This window comes from Scatophagus argus, chromosome 14 (genome assembly GCF_020382885.2).
Source record: "Scatophagus argus isolate fScaArg1 chromosome 14, fScaArg1.pri, whole genome shotgun sequence".
In the NCBI taxonomy this organism is placed as follows: Eukaryota; Metazoa; Chordata; class Actinopteri; family Scatophagidae; genus Scatophagus; species Scatophagus argus.
The window spans coordinates 20,297,539-20,315,922 of NC_058506.1; the positions used below are offsets into that span (position 1 = coordinate 20,297,539).

General features: G+C 43.9%; 1 protein-coding gene across 1 annotated transcript; it reads left to right on the top strand.

Moving 5' to 3' along the window:
* The first annotated feature begins 32 nt into the window (after positions 1-32).
* Positions 33-17,009, top strand: emsy (EMSY transcriptional repressor, BRCA2 interacting). Its single transcript, XM_046409907.1, has 20 exons — positions 33-312; positions 1,938-2,046; positions 2,304-2,403; positions 2,524-2,598; positions 2,793-2,968; positions 3,052-3,207; positions 4,041-4,300; positions 4,392-4,629; positions 4,773-4,991; positions 5,222-5,371; positions 5,573-5,746; positions 5,852-5,988; positions 6,424-6,597; positions 10,404-10,596; positions 10,787-10,954; positions 12,228-12,383; positions 12,959-13,116; positions 13,961-14,530; positions 15,104-15,508; positions 15,807-17,009. The coding sequence occupies exons 1-20, from the start codon at positions 310-312 to the stop codon at positions 15,987-15,989; spliced, it is 3,804 nt and encodes a 1,267-aa protein (XP_046265863.1). The 5' UTR covers positions 33-309; the 3' UTR covers positions 15,990-17,009.
* Positions 17,010-18,384: the final 1,375 nt, after the last annotated feature.

The following is an 18,384-nucleotide window of genomic DNA, read 5'->3' on the forward strand; positions in this document are numbered from 1 at the left end:
TTGATCCATCTATGTGTAGGTGGCAGCACTGAGTATGCGGACAAGAAGATGCAGCTGCTATCATCATATATCACACGAAGAAGAAACCCCACACATCCACAGGCCAGCCACAGCTAGTTAGCCGAAAACATAAACACCGGTCCATCCTTAGCAAGATCGGACTGTTTTAGCGCTTTACCCGGTGATTTCTTTGCTGCAATCCATTGGAGAATAACTACACAATGCGGTAGCTTAGCTAAATGTCTTATGGGCAGCCATGTTTGTTTGGATCTCGGAATAACCAAGGCCTGGAAGTTGTCCTGCTAACCGATGGTAAGACATTGATTTGGCTGTTAGGACTAGCTAGCTAACCTGCTAAGCTAACATTAACCACTGCAAAGGTTTCAAGTACGCGCTAAAGCGAATTTAATGTTTATCTGTTAAAGGTTCAGCCTGCCAAGGTCTTACATCATGTTCCGAACATTTTAGGAATGAATTTAACGTTTTGCGTAGTTTTGCCTTCGGGTGGATCGTGCGAAAATTTGATGAATTCGTAGATCTAGTAGGTTTCCCGTTTCATTGACTTCATTGACCAGCAAAATGTTTCTTTGCTTGTCCTCAAATACCCGAACCCGGAAGAGCAAACGCGTGAGTATGTAACAATCAAGGCCTTCTGTTATGTTCGGTATGTAAATTACTATTGATGATGCATTCGATTTCAACAAAAACTCCACTTTGGTGTGTATATTTGGCCTAGTACGCCCACAGCGTTTGTAGTTACTAAGATGCCCAGTTGTGGGCGGTACTGCTCAGTGTAAACAGTAAAAGGATTTTATTGACACATACAGTGTGAGTAGCCGGTGAATTATATTCTGGCCAACAGGTGCAAATCTCGGCGCCTGACATTTGTGCAAGCTGAAATTAACCTGCAGGATTTTTAAATGGAGTTTGGCAGTTCGGTCTCATCCCTTTCAAAGCACAGGTGACATCGAGATTTTTTATTATTACTGTCAACAAATTTCATGTCCAAAGTGGAAAACACACATTTTATTCATCATACTAACAAGTAGTGTGTGTAGTTTAAACCTGACATAAAACATCTCCTAAAAATGCAGTCTTGAACAGTGATGAATGGACTTGGGGTTGAGTCCTACAGATGTGGCAAAGAAATCAGAAGATATTAATAAACGGACTAACACATTGTTGGTTTTGGTTGTGTCATCTGTTGACACTATGTTGAGAGTAATGTCAGCCTTTGTTGTGTCCATTCACTAATTTGTTTGCTTTCACAGGAAGTCTCTATTGATGCCATTGAGTTATTCTAATAAGCTGCTATCTCTCTGATTCTTTTTAACTTATTTATTTCTTATCCGAAGCAAAAGTTGAAATAAGCCTTTATACTGTAGCCACATATAAATATACTCAATATAAACTGTTTCCAATGTTTCAAGACTTTGATAGGACTTTGGAAACAAGTAGTCGGATGCAGAGTGAGTTTCTGGTAACTATCATATAATTAAAAATTATTGTAAAGCATAAATGCACGTGTTGTAATTGAATCATTCAGCCGATTTATTCCTTAGTAGCAGTCACCTCAGCTCTGTTTAAAATGTTGCTAATTAACAGACTAATTACTCGCAGCAGTTCTCCTAAGAGAAAACCTCTTTATAGGGAGCATTCCCTTTACTGAAACCTGAGTACACTTAATTAAAATATGGAGCCCTCTTTTAGAAAACAAAATTGAGCTGACAAATGTCCACTTCACTAACATCTTACGACATGACTTGTTGTCACGTCACCTTAAATGGTCAGAAGCAGTGACTTTCTTCTGTTGTCAAGAGCTGTCAGTGTTTCTCATTCTTGTTGAGGCTCTTTAAATGCACACAGCAGCCTCAGCCCCTTAGCAGTGCTGTTTCTGATCTGCCTTAACTTGCATTATTGTTTATGCACAACCATAGCCCATGATTCAGCTGGACAAACCGGTGCTGCCTGGTACCATGCCGGTGGTATGGCCCACCATCCTCGACCTGGGCAGGGATGAGTGCAAAAGAATTCTCCGTAAACTGGGTAAGGTCATGTAAATACAAAATAAAAACTGGACACTCATTACTGTCTAGAGTATTTTACACACTTAATTGATGCTACTAAGGCAAAAATCTTAACTAGTCCAAGAAATCAGTGTTTGAGTTTATCTGATTTATCTCACATCCTTTCTGTTATGAAAAGTTGGACATAAATATATGTAGTGCTCTTCATGTGCATCAGTTGGATGAGCGAGATGCTGCAGTGCTGCCTGGTGTTTGATGTGTGCTTCTGTTTCCCAGAGCTGGAGGCTTACGCTGGGGTAATTAGTGCCTTACGAGCCCAAGGAGACCTGACGAAGGACAAGAAGGATCTTCTGGGGGAACTCACTAAAATTCTCGGGTAAATGCTTCCCATATATTATGAAACTTGGTGACTTAGAGAAACGTTTCCTCCAATTTTTGCACAAAAGCTTTGCTTTATGTAAAATGTGCTGTACTCTTTTTTTTTTTTTTTTCCCAGTATCTCCACAGAGCGGCATCGTGCAGAAGTCCGCAGGGCTGTCAATGATGAACGCCTCACCACCATCGCATATCAGTAAGTGCATAACTGTCCCAGCCACGTAGGAGTGTCATTCATCATGGGCAGCACCTTACAGGTATCAGGCTACCTGAAATGTGAGGTTGTTTCTCATTTTCTCACTGCCGGACTGGGAACTGTAAAAAAAAAACAAAAAAAATTAAAAGTTTAAAAACCAGTGTCTCCATGCTGATCAGTCTGATCTTTTTCAGCATGTCAGGTCCTAACAGCTCGTCTGAATGGTCCATTGAAGGACGTCGGCTTGTTCCCTTAATGCCAAGGCTGGTCCCTCAGACAGCCTTTACTGTGACTGCTAATGCTGTGGCCAGTGCTACAGCCAATCAGAACGCCTCCCTTCTGTTGCCAGCTGAAACCGGAAACAAAGAAGGTGGGCCAGCATCACTTTGTATTCAACTGAGGGTGTTTTGAAACAGCATTGATCGATTGACATGTTCGATTTCCTCCATGCAGTGGTAGTATGTTACTCCTACACCAGCACCACCTGCACCTCCACCAGTGCTGCAGCGACCAGCGGCACCATAGGAGCGACTGTGAAATCACCACGACCACCCAGCCCTTCATCCAACGTGGTGGTGCTGCCCAGCGGGAGCACTGTTTATGTGAAAAGTGAGTGTCTTCAACATCATCAAGTCAGTCTAAACTTTCCTGATTCATCTGTTTAGATTGAAATGATTGAAGGAATCCAGGTAACCTGAACCACATGTGCCAGTTCAGTCCTCCAGCCTAAAAAACAATCCAGTAAACAGGTGACATGCCTTTCACCTCTCACGAAAAGTGCAGAACAATGGCGTGGTGACCCCGATGTGAGCAATAAGCCCCTATCAACGCGTGGAGACCACCAGAGAAATCCACGTGTTTCATTTTGGAGACGTGTTCATTTGCCTCAGAAAGTGAAGTTAACTCCACTCAGTATTCCCTGTTGTCATAGTTCTGATGTTTGTTTTGTAGTGTTGTGGAGGGGCAGCAGAGGGGTGCATCCTGGTTTCTCGTGTCTTGGTCAACACTGACTGGACTTTAGCTGAACCTTAAGGAATGATGATGTTCCCAGAGGTTGTTGTTCTGCTCGGGCGTTTAACAAATGTGCAGTTTAACCTGAAGGGGGCGCTGCGAGGCTTGTTTACTTACTGCTAAGTGGTTTAAATGTCACTCTTGTGTCAAGAATCAGCAAAACAAAACTAATGCCCTGACAGAAACTCACCCTGCTGACAGTGTATGATGGTACCAGCTTTCCACCCCACAATGCAGACTTTGCTGCTTTGCCTTGTTTTTACAGTAAACTGAATATCTTTGATGTTTGGACAAAACAAGACATTTGAGAACAAACATCGCTTCGTGAGCTCTCGTAGACCAAATGATTAATGATGAGTTGAGAAAATCACCAGCAGAAGTACTATCACCGCCGTAATGTCATGAGTTTGTGCCTTGCGTTTCTCTCTCAGGTGTCAGCTGCTCTGATGAGGACGAGAAGCCTCGCAAACGGAGGCGGACCAACTCGTCCAGCTCGTCACCAGTGATGCTGAAGGAGGTCACCAAGGTGTCCCCGCAGGTATCCAAGAACATCACGGTGCCGGTGAGCGGTAGCCCCAAGATGAGCAACATCATGCAGAGCATCGCCAACTCGCTGCCGCCCCATCTGTCCCCCGTTAAAATCACCTTCACCAAGCCCACCATCCAGACCACCAACACCACCACACAGAAGGTGAGTGGTGTTCGCTCACACGCTCTTGTGCTCCTGTAACACATCTCTCTACACAGCACTCAAGACTTTGAAACGCCTCCTCCTCATTCAGGTGATCATCGTGACGACTTCTCCCAGCTCCAACTTTGTGCCCAACATCCTGTCCAAGTCTCACGCTCACAACAGTGCCGCCATGTCCAAGCTGGGCTCCACCTCCATACTGACCACGCCCACCCAGAAACAGACGGTGGTCTTCCCAGCCAGTACAAGCCCCTCCAACGCCAACACCATCGCAGTCACCACAGTGGTCTCATCTACCCCCTCAGTGGTCATGTCAACTGCCGCAACATGTAGGTCCTTCCTCCAACATGAGCAGTGAATACCAGGCTCTCAAGGGTCTCACTTACGGTGCTTTTAAACCTGCGTTTAATGAGTAATAGGATTGGCTTTGAACTCACATTTCAAGTCTCACTATCAGTGTTTACTGTTGTAGGTGCTGTGTCAGCTGGAGTCAAGGTGGCCTCAGCCAGACTTCCTTCGCCTAAGACTCTGGTGGGGTCACCTGCTCAGATCCTGGCCCAGTTCCCCAAACAGCACTCACCCAAACAGCTGCAGCAGAGCTCACCTTTAGGAGCTTCAAGTGTCAGCCAGACCCAGACCACCGGCAGCTCACCTGGCTCAAAGCCCACCATCCAGATCAAACAAGAGTCTGGTAAGTTTGTCTTCCTTTCTTTATGTCTTTATTCCTTTGTATCTTTTTATCTTTTTTTTATTGTATATCTGTATTTATTTGTCTTTCTTTTATTTCTTTATTGCTTTCTTTCCTTCATTTATCTCTAGCTTTCTTTCTTTCTTTCTTATCTTTTCTTTATCTTTCTTCTTTTAATCTCGTTGTCTCTGTTTTTCCCAGAATATAAGGGCGTGTATTTTTTTCTTCCACAGGGGTGAAGATAATCACTCAGCAGGTTCAGCCCAGTAAAATCTTGCCCAAGCCTTCATCAGTTGCTTTGTCCAGCAGCAGCTCATCCCCCATCATGGTTGTCAGTAGCAACGGGGCCATCATGACCACCAAACTGGTCACTCAGCCCACAGGTGAGTGATTGAAAACTCACGTTAGCTTACACCCTGTAAACTCAAATCCAGTAAATAAACCTTGTGTCACTGTGATTTGAACTGTTTTTCTCAGATTGTTATTATCTGAAATCTAATCTGATAACAAGTCAAAAAGGCAGTGAGCCGAGCTTTGATACCCAGCCTGATAATGAGATACTAACTCTCTATTTTTGTATGCAGGTACCCAGGCCACCTATACAAGACCTACTGTGAGCCCCGGCATTGGCGCCAGAATATCAGCCTCCAGTGGCGGGACCACCTACGTCAAGACCACCAGCGGCAGCATCATCACGGTGGTGCCCAAGTCTCTGGCCACTCTGGGTGGGAAGATCATCAGCAGTAACATCGTCTCTGGTGAGTCAGTGACTCACCCCGACCAGATCTGCTACTGCTGTGAATTTACGTCACCTGTGCAGTTTTGTGAAGATCAGATAAAATGTTGTCTTCCCTCTGCTGCAGGTACAACAACAAAGATCACCACCATCCCCATGACCTCCAAACCAAATGTCATCGTGGTTCAGAAAACCACAGGAAAAGGAGCCACCATTCAAGGACTTCCTGGCAAGAATGTGGTGACCACACTTTTAAATGCTGGGGTCAGTTAAACACTTCTCTGTGATCTTATTTAATTACTGATTTTTTTTTTCCCCAGCACTGTGGTCGAGCTGATTCATTGATCATCCGGCACAACTTTACCTCACTTTTCAGTAATATTTAGATCTGTGAGAGAAGTGACAAAAGCTTTTGCCGTATTATAGATTTCTATTGTGTTTTATCTTTGAGGTATATTGGTGGCTTTCACCAAGCAAAAATGTCAAATATTTGCTGATTCCAGCTTCTCAAACCTTTAATTTCAGGATCCCTGTGCAATGTAGAAAAGCATGGAATTTGATTTTTGGGATTCCCAGATATGGATGAGTGTCAAGAATGCACCATTTGGAGGATATTTGGCAAACATCCACGACCAGATTATTTTGGGGTTAAATTTATTATGAATCGTGATGGTCATGCAGTCCCTGTGTGTGTTTCAGGGTGAGAAGGGTCTGCAAACTGTTCAGGGGACCAAACCGGCGATCATAACGGCTTCCAGACCCATCACTAAGATGATCGTCACCCAGCCCAAAGGCATGAGCTCTGCGTCCCAGTCCACCGCCACCAAGATCATCCCAACCAAGATCGTCTACGGCCAGCAGGGAAAGACGCAGGTGGGACACAAGCTAATCAAACTTTTCCTCTTCACTCATAAACTCAGGTTTTTCATTACAGCATTATACCAACAGTCTGCAGTCTGAAACATCCCATTTCCCACTGAGGAGAAGCATAGTTGAGACTTTGTCAGTCTTGTCAACATGAGATCTTGGTTAACCACAGCCCACTGGCATTATCATATGACTTTTGACAAATATCAAGCGGGTATTCACATGATCTGCCGCGGTGTGTGTAACTTTACAAAAGAGCAGTCTTAAATGTAAGAAAAACACCAAATAATACAAACGTTTCTTTGTCTGAAAGCGAGACAACTGCTGCTGATTTTGTTCTCGGGAAGGAGTCTGGTTCTCTCCTCTGGCTTGTGCATTCAGTCACTTCCCCTGATGAAACTTACATCTACTAATTAAAACAAACACGCAACTGTTTAAGCAGAAGAGAAAAAGATTCTGTAGGCTGCCAGATGTATACCGTTCCTTCAACACTGGCCTTTCCTCTTCCTTCGTTTACTTCCCCCGCGTGGGCAGAGAAACAAACCTTGAACTAAATGTTGTCATGGAGCCAATCCGGTCAGCTGCTCTTCCGGGTCAACCAGGTGCAGTTCAAAGCACTCGCTGGGAGCAGAGCAAGTCGGAAACACAGTGCTGACATATTACCTCCTTAGAAAGAAAAATCTGGCTGCTAAATGCTCTTCTGTGTCCACCAGCAAGTTGCTGGCCAGGTTATTGTGCAGCAGGTCTATCAGAGCTCAGAACAACAGTGATGAGACCTGAACCAAAACAGTGAAACCAAACCAATGAGCTATAGGAGACCAGAAGTCTCTGCAGTCGGGTGATAATTCTCTGCGCTCTCTGTGTGTCCAGTTGTCAAAACTCTGCAAAGTGAGAGCAAATGAGACTCTGATGTGTTTAATGATCTCGTTAGTATTCTGCAATCTCTAACCTGAACCCAGTGCTGCCACCTGTCAGAAACTGCTGCATAAGGAGCAATGAAACTAGCAGCCTGTGTAGGTGTTTTTTTTCGGTTCCTGGGGACTTTTTGGCATGTGTTTTGAAAAACTTAATGAGACGGCATTGGTTCTATAGAAATTCTTATATTTCTGACAAATACCAAGAAGGCCTGATGTGGGATTTGAAAGCATATCCGGTGATTTAAAAAGAAACGTCTTTCTCTTTTTGTTCCAGACAAGACCAATTTTCGTTCCTAAGTCATTTTTATAAAGAATTGAAAAAATGTATGTTTATCTTTATTTGGGAAAAAAAAGCAATGCCCCGAATAAGAAGGGAGTTTCTGGAGAGACGGAAAGAGGAAGGAGGCTTGGCACTACCAAATTACATGCACTATTATTGGGCTGCAAATATACGTAAGTTGTTGTTTTGGATCTCACAGTTAAATGACGATGAAACTCAAGTGTGGGTACATATGGAAAGATATGCGTCTAGCCCAGTGTCCCTGCCGCCTTTGGTCTGAGCCCCTCTGCCCTTAAGCAAACACCTTTATACAAACAACCCAGTTGTGAGAGACTGTCAAAATTTGGGCCCAATTCAGGACTCATTTTAGAAATAGAAGCGCCCTCCTATCTGCTCCTGTCTATGGCAGTCATTTGTTTCGCCAGCCCCTGGGGGAACAGCATTCAGGGAATGGTTTAGAGATGGGCTGGAATGTGTCAAAAAGCTTTTCAAAGATGGTGTATTCATGTCGGCTGCTCAGCTGGAGAAAGAATATGGAATCCCCTCAAAGACAAATTACTTCAGATACTTCCAGGTTCAAGATTTTGTACAAAAGACTTTCTCCTCATCCCTGGGTGGTTGGTTGAGCTACTGGACGTGAATCTGACTCTTAAAGGGATGGTTTCCGTGCTCTATGTGAGTATCCTGAGGGTGGCCTCCCCATCGCTTGATCATATTAAAAGTAAATGGGAGGAAGAGTTACAGTTGGACATATCGGATGTTGACTGGAGATGGGCAGTGGAACTAATACATCCTTCCTCTATATGCGTTAACAGGTCAGTACAGTTTTGTTAGTGTTACACAGACTCCATCTATCAAGGGACAAACTGGCAAGAATTTATCAGGGGGCTGATCCAACGTGCCCAAGATGCAAACGGGGGGCAGCCAACATATGTCACATGTTTTGGTCTTGCTCCCAGTCTGGAAGAGTTCTGGACCAAAATTTTTAGGGCTTTATCATCCATTCATAGTAAATATATAGAGCCCGGTCCTCTAACAGTCATGTTTGGTGTGACACCAGGGGAAGCTCGACTAACAATCTCTCAAAAGAAAACAACATCCAGAAGACTGATTCTATTAAACTGGATAAAAGCAACTCCGCCATCCCACAAGCGATGGATAGAGGAGGTGATGGCACACCTCAGATTAGAACATCCTAGATTTACTCTGCAGGGCAACACTAAGGGATAAGGTTTGGCAGCCTTTTATTTCCTACTTTGAACATGACTTTTCATCTACTCCAACATAATTACATATTGGCAGCCCCCCCCCCTCCCCTCCAACTATCTCCCACTATTGTCACTATTACTGTTGTTGTTTTTATCTTTTTACTTGTTTATCCTGTGGATGTCTGGGATATATGGATGATAGGTATGTATGCTGTCTTGTTATTGTTTTGTCTGTAGTTTAGTTTTATACTTGTACCTTTTGGAGTCTTATTTCCTTCTTCTCTCGAGTGTGATGTTTGTTATGTAACACTCTGATTATTATTAAAACGAAACGCCTGCCAAAATGTGATAACTGAAGTGACTCTGCAGATCTTCCCCAATATTTCTTTCTAAGTCTTTTTGGGGAATTTGAATGTAAAGCAGGTGTCAGAATAGAGTCTGAGAGGGTAAATCCCATCGTGCTGGTTTCCAGATGTTTTTCTTTGTTTTTTGCTGCCATGATACCCGAAGTAGGGAGCGATATGAAGTAAAGTATCTCTAAAAATATCTTTTTGTGTTGTGTCAGAATGAGAATCTTGTGATAATAATATTTAATCTCTGCAACGCGATTCTGCTGACTTCATGTCCATTCACAAACCGTATGTCATAGTTTCAATATCAAATGCATCACTCTAGTCTGAATATAGCCTGAATTCAGTTTCTGTTTTCAGTTTTTGAGGGGAAATTGAGGTTAGTGAGTCAGGCAGCTTATACACATACAGTACACACTGTATTTAACACCCACAGTGCAATAAACCACAAACTCGATCTGCCCTAACAGCAGTCTGAAAACATATCATAAGTCAGGTTAGGCACCAGCGTTATAAAACACTTTCCACTGACGAAAATGGCAGATGTTTATTAAACTTAACATTTATGACCTGCTTAGCGAACATACAACAAAGCTAATGGAAACATGACTTAGTTAAAAATATTTACGAACAAGAAACCTGTTTAAGTCTCAGCCAGGGCTGTTTGTTCAGGAGGGAAAATTTAAGTTGGATTAGAAATTGGTGTAAAGCTTGAACTTGACTATATTTTGTGTCACAACAGCCAATAAATTGCCATTATTTTCAACTGAATGAAATTCCCTCTGCAAATACAGGATCTAGAAATGATAACCAGATTCTTAAACATAATAAACAACTGTGACATGCACAGTAAGACTCCAAAGGCAACAAGACTTCAACTCAACTATTTAACGAGCACAGGCAAACATACGTTTTAACCAGTCACAAGCCAGGGATGAGTGCAGCCATAATTGTCTGAATTAAGTGTACTGCAAGGAAACTTTATAATTTATTGGAATGTAAAGTTATACTGATATATACTGCTGTAACACCGTACGTCCCTGTGGTTTTCTCTCAGGTTCTCATCAAGCCGAAGCCTGTCTTGCAGGCGGCCGTGGTGAGCGAGCAGACCAGGCAGCTGGTCACCGAGACTCTGCAGCAGGTGACCCGCACAGCAGACGTCGGTCAGGGTCAGACCTCAGCCCAGGACGGATCCACAAAGGATGAGTCGGGCAGCGTGGGCGGCGAGGTGTCCCATGGCAGCGCTCAGGGTATACTTCCCTTTCCTTATTCCATGGCATAGTGGTGAGAGTCAAGATCAGATGAGTCAGTCGCCAGCGTGCCGCTCTTCTGTGTTTGTTTCCTGCGTGGAAAGAGTTAAATGTGACAATAACCAGATGTCTATTTGTGAGGCTCCTTAAAAACTTAATATTGCCCCATATTGTTCCTGTCTTTGCTTAGAAGCTCAGCCTGTAGTGCATGTGGTGTCCTCCAGAGAGCAGGATTGGACAGAACAGGAAGTGTCTGTGGAATCTAGTCCGACTATTATCTACCAGGAGGTGTCCAGCGGAGAATCCCAGTCTGCCACCTCCACCATTAAAGCACTGCTAGAGCTGCAACAGACGACAGGTGAGCCTTTATGTTGCAGAAAAGCTGTGAACAAGAGGTGGGGAAACCTGTACACATGCCAACTACCACAGCAGCGTGAACCCCGCTGAGAAATTCCAGCTAGTGAACTTTCAGCATTTCCTGTGAAAGCTTTAATGTGACGGCGTTCAGCAGCCGCTAAAATAGAAACCCACATTCCAATGTTTTTAATGTGAGGCTTGGCTTTCAAACCTGCAGAACTGGGCTGATGGGTAGACAGTCAGAGCTACAAATTTCCATGGAATATTTGAACGTGGGCGCAATTTTAAATTTGTAAATTCCCTAAGGTGAATTAGCACATGAAACCGGAGCAGTTGTCCATTGTTACACTAAGAACACAGGGAAACTGGCACAGAGAGCAAAAAGGTTTGTGTTGGAAACGGGCCAAGGAGCACATTGTTACTAACTAACGACTAATTAATTAGTTTTACTTTAAAAACACATCTGCTGTGTACTGGATGCTACCAGTTAACAGTAGCCCAGCCAACATGATCTGGAATAGCATCATGTTTGCACGATTCTCACCGCAAAAGCTTTTTATCATCTAAGGTTTAAATATCTAAGCCAAGCAAATCTAAACCCTGTTGTGAAATTGTAGTCTGATCTTACATTTCTTATCATGACAGTTTTAGCATCAACCTTTTAGCACAATGTCATGCATGTAGGGGTGGAGTTCTGTATGTGTAATACTATGTATTGTATTTAAGACCCTGTTCAGAGGGTTCTTGTTTTAAAATAAGTCAAAACGAGTCAGCTGGAGGCATTAAAAGTCAGTCAGTCAGGCCGCGTTTTTTTTTACATAACATTAGCTTAAGCTCATGAAAAGAACTGTTGTTCAGATGCTGCCGTCTTCCTCTGTCTAGTAAAGGATCCTTTGTTTGATTTTGACTGCTTAATCTGCTACCTTTATGATTATAAGCTGAATATCTGCTGTGCGAGAATGGAAAGTTTGACAGTGAATGGTTTGTTAGATACACTTAACCTTCCCTCTTTTAATCAGTTTACATCAGTGAAACTTAACACCTCCTACCTTCCAGTGGCTCAAAGGGCATAATCCCTTCCGTTCGTGGTAGGCTTTTAATATGAAACACCTGCAGGAAGTGCTGAGTCTCATGCGTAGTAGCTTAGCACCAAATGAAAGAATGGCAAATAAGAAATGATTTGAATTAATTTGTGAATATGAGCTGCTAAAAAAAGAGAATCTGAAACAGAAGATTATGATACATTTGGTTAAAAGTGTTTTCCCTCTGGGCAGTGAAGGACAAGGGAGAGTCCAAACCCAGACAGCACACTATCGACCTCAGCCAGATGGCCGTGCCCATCCAGCTGGCCCAGGAGAAGAAGTCCAGCCCAGAGTCCCCCAAACCCTCCACCTCAGAGGCTGAGCCCAGCGCTGAGTACATCACAGCAGGTACGCCTCTCCATACCAAAAGTAAAAGTGCTTTTAATGGAGAATGGCCCATATATTATACATGATATTTCTGGGTTGTATTTAGTGGCACATTAATACCCTTTAATTGCCAATGTTGCAGCTGATAAAGCTAATTTTAATCTCTTTGTGTACTCCTTAATCCATAACAGTACATACGTTTACTATCTGATTTTGATTTTGTATTGATAATGTGAATCTGTAAAGTAGCTAATGTTGTCAAATAAGATGCAAGTATGCTGTGGAGCAGAGATGTAAAGGACCATAAAATGGAATCACTCATGTAAAGTAAAAGTACCGTCGAAATACAAACATGACATCATCTACAATGATCACTTCCTGTTTTTTGTTTGGCAGCTCAGAAGTTTAGTAGAACAAACACATGTGACACTGAAACACAGTTCTCTTTTTGCTTCTTTGACAGAATAAAGTTGTGTTTATGTTAATATTATCTGAGTGGGTGTGTGTGGGTGTGTGTGCGCCTGTGTGTGCGTGTCTAGCATTTCCCTGCATTGATGCGCTCACCTGACATCTTCATTGTGATTCCCCCTGCCCAGGTAAAGTCAGCAGAGTGGGCGTGTCCTCGGAGGACGATGACGTCGTCATGTCCTCCAGTCAGCAGCTGGGGAAGCCTTACAAAAGCAGCAGCAGCCAGGTCGCTGTGGTAACCAAACCGGTTGCTGCCTGCTCTACAGTTTCGCACGCCAGCCACATGGTGAGGACACATAAGAGCAGGACTGCAGCCTGACACTCCTGTTTGTACTGAAACTAAATGGATGATTTCTGTTGTAGGATAAAGTGTAAATGAGTGTTAGCATCACACCCCTTTGTCCATTTTATATGAGCGTCCGAAAATACTCGACAAACCTTACGCTACCCAAATTATAAGAACATTTTCTATCATATAACTCATGATATTTAACCATCCAAATAGTTTTTGGTTCATTGTTCCCAGGTTTTCAGAGTTCTCCCTCCACCCTGATACAATGGAGGTGAGAGGTGAGTGGAATTTTGTTTGTGATGCTCACACCATTGAAACATGCACTTAATAATATTGTGAGCACCACAAACCACCGCAGGTAATCCACAGAGGACACTGTCAGGTGTTTCCACAGGAACTATTTCTGCAATCGAAAGTATTGTAGTTTCAATGAAAACTGTTCAAAGAGCGGTCTGTGGATTACCGCTAGAGCTAAGTGAGAGGCAGTTTTTTTAATCTTCCTTTCATTGGCTTTCTGGGCAAAAACCTGCAGTATTTTCTCTGAAACAAAATATTGTGTTTTCCCTCAGTTAAATTCAATCTTAATTATTTATTTTAAACAAAACCTAGAAATAAGCCACTGTGTCCTCTGAGAGCAGGGACCGGCCCCTGACATGGGAGCCAGAGCCTCCACTCCACACACGTCTGAAACCCTGAATATTTGACTGTTAAACTGCTTGTGTTTCATCTCATTGCCGTGTAGAAGTCACGTTGTGGTCCTGCCTCAGCAGGGATGAGCGAAGTTTTGTCCTCCGCCTTGCTAACATCAGTGCTCCTCTTCTTTCTGATTGTGTGTCAGCCCTCTGACAGCCATGTTAAAACTGAGACCGTGTTAGAGGTGAGCGAGATGGAAGGCGACACGTTGGACCCCCAGACGGGCTTGTTTTACCGCTCCAGCCAACCAGCTACAGATCCCGTTAAGCAAACCTCCCACTCTGGAGGGGCTCAGCCGACTCCACCGAGCCAGGCGGAGGCTGAGCAGAGCCAGCAGAGCTCCGCCTCCATCCAGCCGCCGCCGCCGCCGCAACTGCAGAGTAAACCTCAGATCAGCCAGCCTTCATCTTCCTCCACTGCCTTCCCCTCGACTCCTCCTCTGACAAAGAAACTCCCAAAGCTACGAGAACAGAATCAGCCCAAACCCCAGACCTTAACCCAGAGTCCCAAAGACAGACCCCTAACTGCACCAGCCCCAGCCGTGGCAAAGGCCACCAGCCCCGGCACACCGACCAAACCGTTGTTGACGCCACAGCTCCCGAAGCTCCAGCAAGCACCCACGTCCCACCACAGGCCTCTGCACACACCCATGTCCCACCCTCCTCCACTGCAGGCGCACCACCCTGTCGGCACCGAAAAGACCGCCTCCAGCCAGGTGAGTGGCTTCACACCCAACACCGGGCAGCACTGCTGCTGAGGGTGAGAAAGAAACAACTTGGGACATTTGTTGTTGTTGTTTTTTCATTTTAACACAGATTAGAGACATACTGAGTCACTCTTTTGACATGAGTTACTGGATATGAAAAGGAAAATGCCCTGACATAGTTTAAAGGCATGCTAATGATAGAATCTCTTCATAATGACATCATTTCCTTGAGGCAGTTCAAATAACCAGTTCAGGTAAACTTGCTGGGTTTTTTTTGTTTTTACTTCCGACCAAATGCACTGAAGTGTGTCATGTTTACATTGAACAGGCTGCAGTCTTACAAGCAGCAAGAAATTGATTTGTAGTTGCATTAACGCTGGCTGCTGCTGCTGCTTCTCTGTTGTGTCCTGTTCTGTGTCACTGCGACGGAGTTCAGACAGACAGTCAAACAAAGGAACAAAGACGTTACTTTCAGCCTTACTAACAAGTGAAGGACATTAGTCATCACTGAAATTATATTTGTGAAATAAAATATTTGTGACTGCAAAAGCAATTAATCCTTTTTTTTTGTCTTAACCACAGCAGCCAATCATCACACAGAGCGCCACCGTGACCAAGATCACCTTTGGAAGCTCCCACCATTCATCGCCCGTCTTCAGCAGCGGCGAGGCCACCGCCAAACTGATCCCCGAGTCCAGCTCCGGGTCCTCGGGAGACAAGTCCTCGGTGTCAGATATCCTGAAGATCTCCATGATGGAGGCGGAGATAGATCCGAGCACTGAGCCCATGGTGGTGGACTCCTCCAGCGACTGCGGCCCTCTGGGGAAGGCCCTGGAGGTCCAGGCCGTGTCAGGCACACTGGACTCGGGCCAGTTCATCAGCAGCTCTGGGGCCTCCATGCATCATTCCCACGCAAAGTCCCAGCAGTTCAGCTGCATGCAGGGCCTCGCAGCACAGAGGAGCAAAGAAGACCTGGAGGTCATTGAGGTAAGACTTTTAAATGTAATAAATCACAGAGCTCGAGTACAGACTTATGTGCAGGTTTGTCAGTAAGTCTTTCACATATTGACCCCTTTATTAAAACTGATTTTTAACAAAGTCACCATATGATGGTAGCTTGCTGATGCATCAGACTGCACTGCTGAAACAGAAAGCAAAACATGCCTATACTCTCTTATCTTGAAATGTCAGTGTTGACTATTCCAGAAAACATTATCGTGATGAACTGTAATCTTACTGGAAACTGAACTGAGTCAAACCCACAAGTGTGACTTGACACATGCAGGTGATTCCTCAGTACTCCATCCTGCCGGACTCCAGCCAGTCCAACGTGGTGGTGGAGCCCAGCGGCTTCCTGGAGATCACCAACTACACCAGCCAACAGCTGGAGGAGGACAGCCCCATGGAGCAGGAGGTGGACAGCAGCAACGACGAGGCCGCGGCAGCCAGTCCGCCTGACCAACCATAGCCGCTCCACGCTGAAGGAGCCGAGCTGCTTTGGCTCTGAACAAGCAGACTAATGATTATTTGTGGCCTCAGACCCAGTGGACGCAGACTTTCTGGCTGTTTTATAGTGCAAGAGCAAAAATGCTTTCTGTTTTTGCATAAATATTTGTTCATAATAAGCATTTTTTGTTCATTCATAAGTATTTTTTCCTCCCCACAACTAGAGGCACATGTGGTTTTTATTGCCAGTGAGGAGCATTGGGTGTAAAATGAGGGAGCGAGGTGAACGGATTAGTCGTGGTGCAGGCCCAGACGCTTGGAAAGCTGCCTCTCCAAACACACAGGATTTCATTGTTCCAGTATGTTGACAGTTTTTTCTTGCAGGACTTTGCAAGAGAGTTGCACATTCATGAAATTGATTATTTGGATTTTTTGGCACTGTGCCTGCTGCCACTGTGTTGTTTCAGAAACGTACAGCCAGATCAGACCACCGCAGGCCTGCATTTATTATATTTTGGTCGTCCAGATCCAGATTCAAGTCCTCGTTCCCCAGGTCAGATCTTTGTACAGAATTACCCCCCTGTTGATGGACATCTTCTTTTGATGACCTGAGGGTTTTACCACCAGACGAACAGTATTTTCTTTTGACTGAAGTGTATCTTTGTAAATCTCCATCACCAGTCCCATACGGATTTAAGTTTTCAGGTGAGAAAACAAAGCTGGAGCAGATTGAATTGCTGCTTGGAACGTAAAGCAGAACCAGAAAAGAGTCCTGGCGGAAGGATAGAGTCCAACATATGTGTCCCTGTTCATTGTAACTGATGTACTGTAACAAAAAAAAAAGAAAGAAAAAAGATTTAGCTTTTTTTGTAAAATATATTCTGGAGTTCAAAAAGTTGCTGTGAGAATTTTCCCAGAGAATGCATTTGTTTTTTTGCATAGTGTGTTTTGAACTATGCATTTCTTTTATACCTTTTCAAACTAGATGACTAGTTGAGAAAAATCATTTAATCTGCACAATAAATCAGCTGAGTAGAACGTGTCAGTTTATATTCTTTTATTGGGTTGCAATATAAAAACGTTTGGATTGAGAACATGAGGAAGTCACAGTGCAACGCTGTGTTCAGTCCCTGTAGGGAAAAGCTTTCGCGTTTCAGAAGGGTTGCTTTGAATAATACTTGTGTGTCTGATATGGTTTTTACACAACGGAGTTTAGCTGTGTAGTTTAAATTTCCTAAAATTATGTTGACTTCTTCCAAATCCACAGTTTCTGAACATGCAAATATTGTTAATTTTACGCTTAACTGCCAGACATAAGGGAAATGCAGGCCTCGGGTTTGCACGTCACACCTGTTGCACATTGGGTCGTGATTAGCTTCCAGACTAGTTGTGATTTCATAAAACTTTGCTAGCACTTAATGCATCTGATGATGAGCCACAGTCTTTCACCATTAAACTCCGCGCGTACGTCATCCCGCACAGCGAAACAACAAACACATTTTTGTTACCGGGGGAGGGAAACTACGTTTGATCCACCTTTTCACCAAACGCCTTTAATCAAGTAATCTGGTTTCAACTGATTATTCAACACAACACAACCAAACTTCCATTGTGGTTTTGAGAAGGAAGTTGCAGTGATTAAACAATTTGGCTGAAATTCCTTTTAAGAGGCACTTCCTATGAAACAAAAGACGCACAGTAATTTGGACGCCTTTGCTGGTGGAGAAGCTTGTGTAAAAGCACTATGATGCATACGTTTTGTTTGTTTGTTTTTTACTTTAAAATGCACTTCAGCTGACCTGTTTAGCTGTCATGGATAGTTTATGTGACAGATTTTAACCTTTACAATATAACCTTCACCGGGTGACAGTTTGACAGGAGTCTTTACCGGTTGCTGAGATCAAACCTGTCATTTTTTCCACTTTACAGGTTACGTTACTGCCCAACTCCTGAACTGCAATATTCTTGGATTGCTAAAATGAGATGCGTAGATCAGGTTTTATAGAGTGTTAGGAGACATTTTTGGCCACGTACAACTGTTATATATCTACTTACACTTGGCTTGAAATCGGCTCAGTCAGCCAAAAAACGTTTCTGTAATTTATAGTGGCTCCTACTGGCAAATGTAAAAACATACTTATTGCATTATAAAGACTATTTGAGCCAAGTTTCGTGTTTCTAAGGCACTGTGCAGTGGTGTTGGAGGATTTTCTGTTGGCTCCACACACTTGTAAAAGCCTTAATGCGCACTCCCTGGCAGAGTCCAGCTCCACACGGCGCTTTTCCTCCTCATGTTGAAAGTGATCCACTGGGCTCCTGGGGGCTCATATCCAGCCTGCAGAGTTTGATTGGTTGGCCTCGACCTGAAGACATGTGGCTCTGTTTAGGAGCATGCTGACTTACCGTCCCTCCACCCC

Bases quoted from the DNA above. Each gene is read 5' to 3' on its own strand.
- emsy (XM_046409907.1), top strand. The intron at 2,599-2,792 runs GTAAGTGCATAA...GATCTTTTTCAG, and splicing joins CTCACCACCATCGCATATCA to CATGTCAGGTCCTAACAGCT. The intron at 10,955-12,227 runs GTGAGCCTTTAT...CCCTCTGGGCAG, and splicing joins AGAGCTGCAACAGACGACAG to TGAAGGACAAGGGAGAGTCC.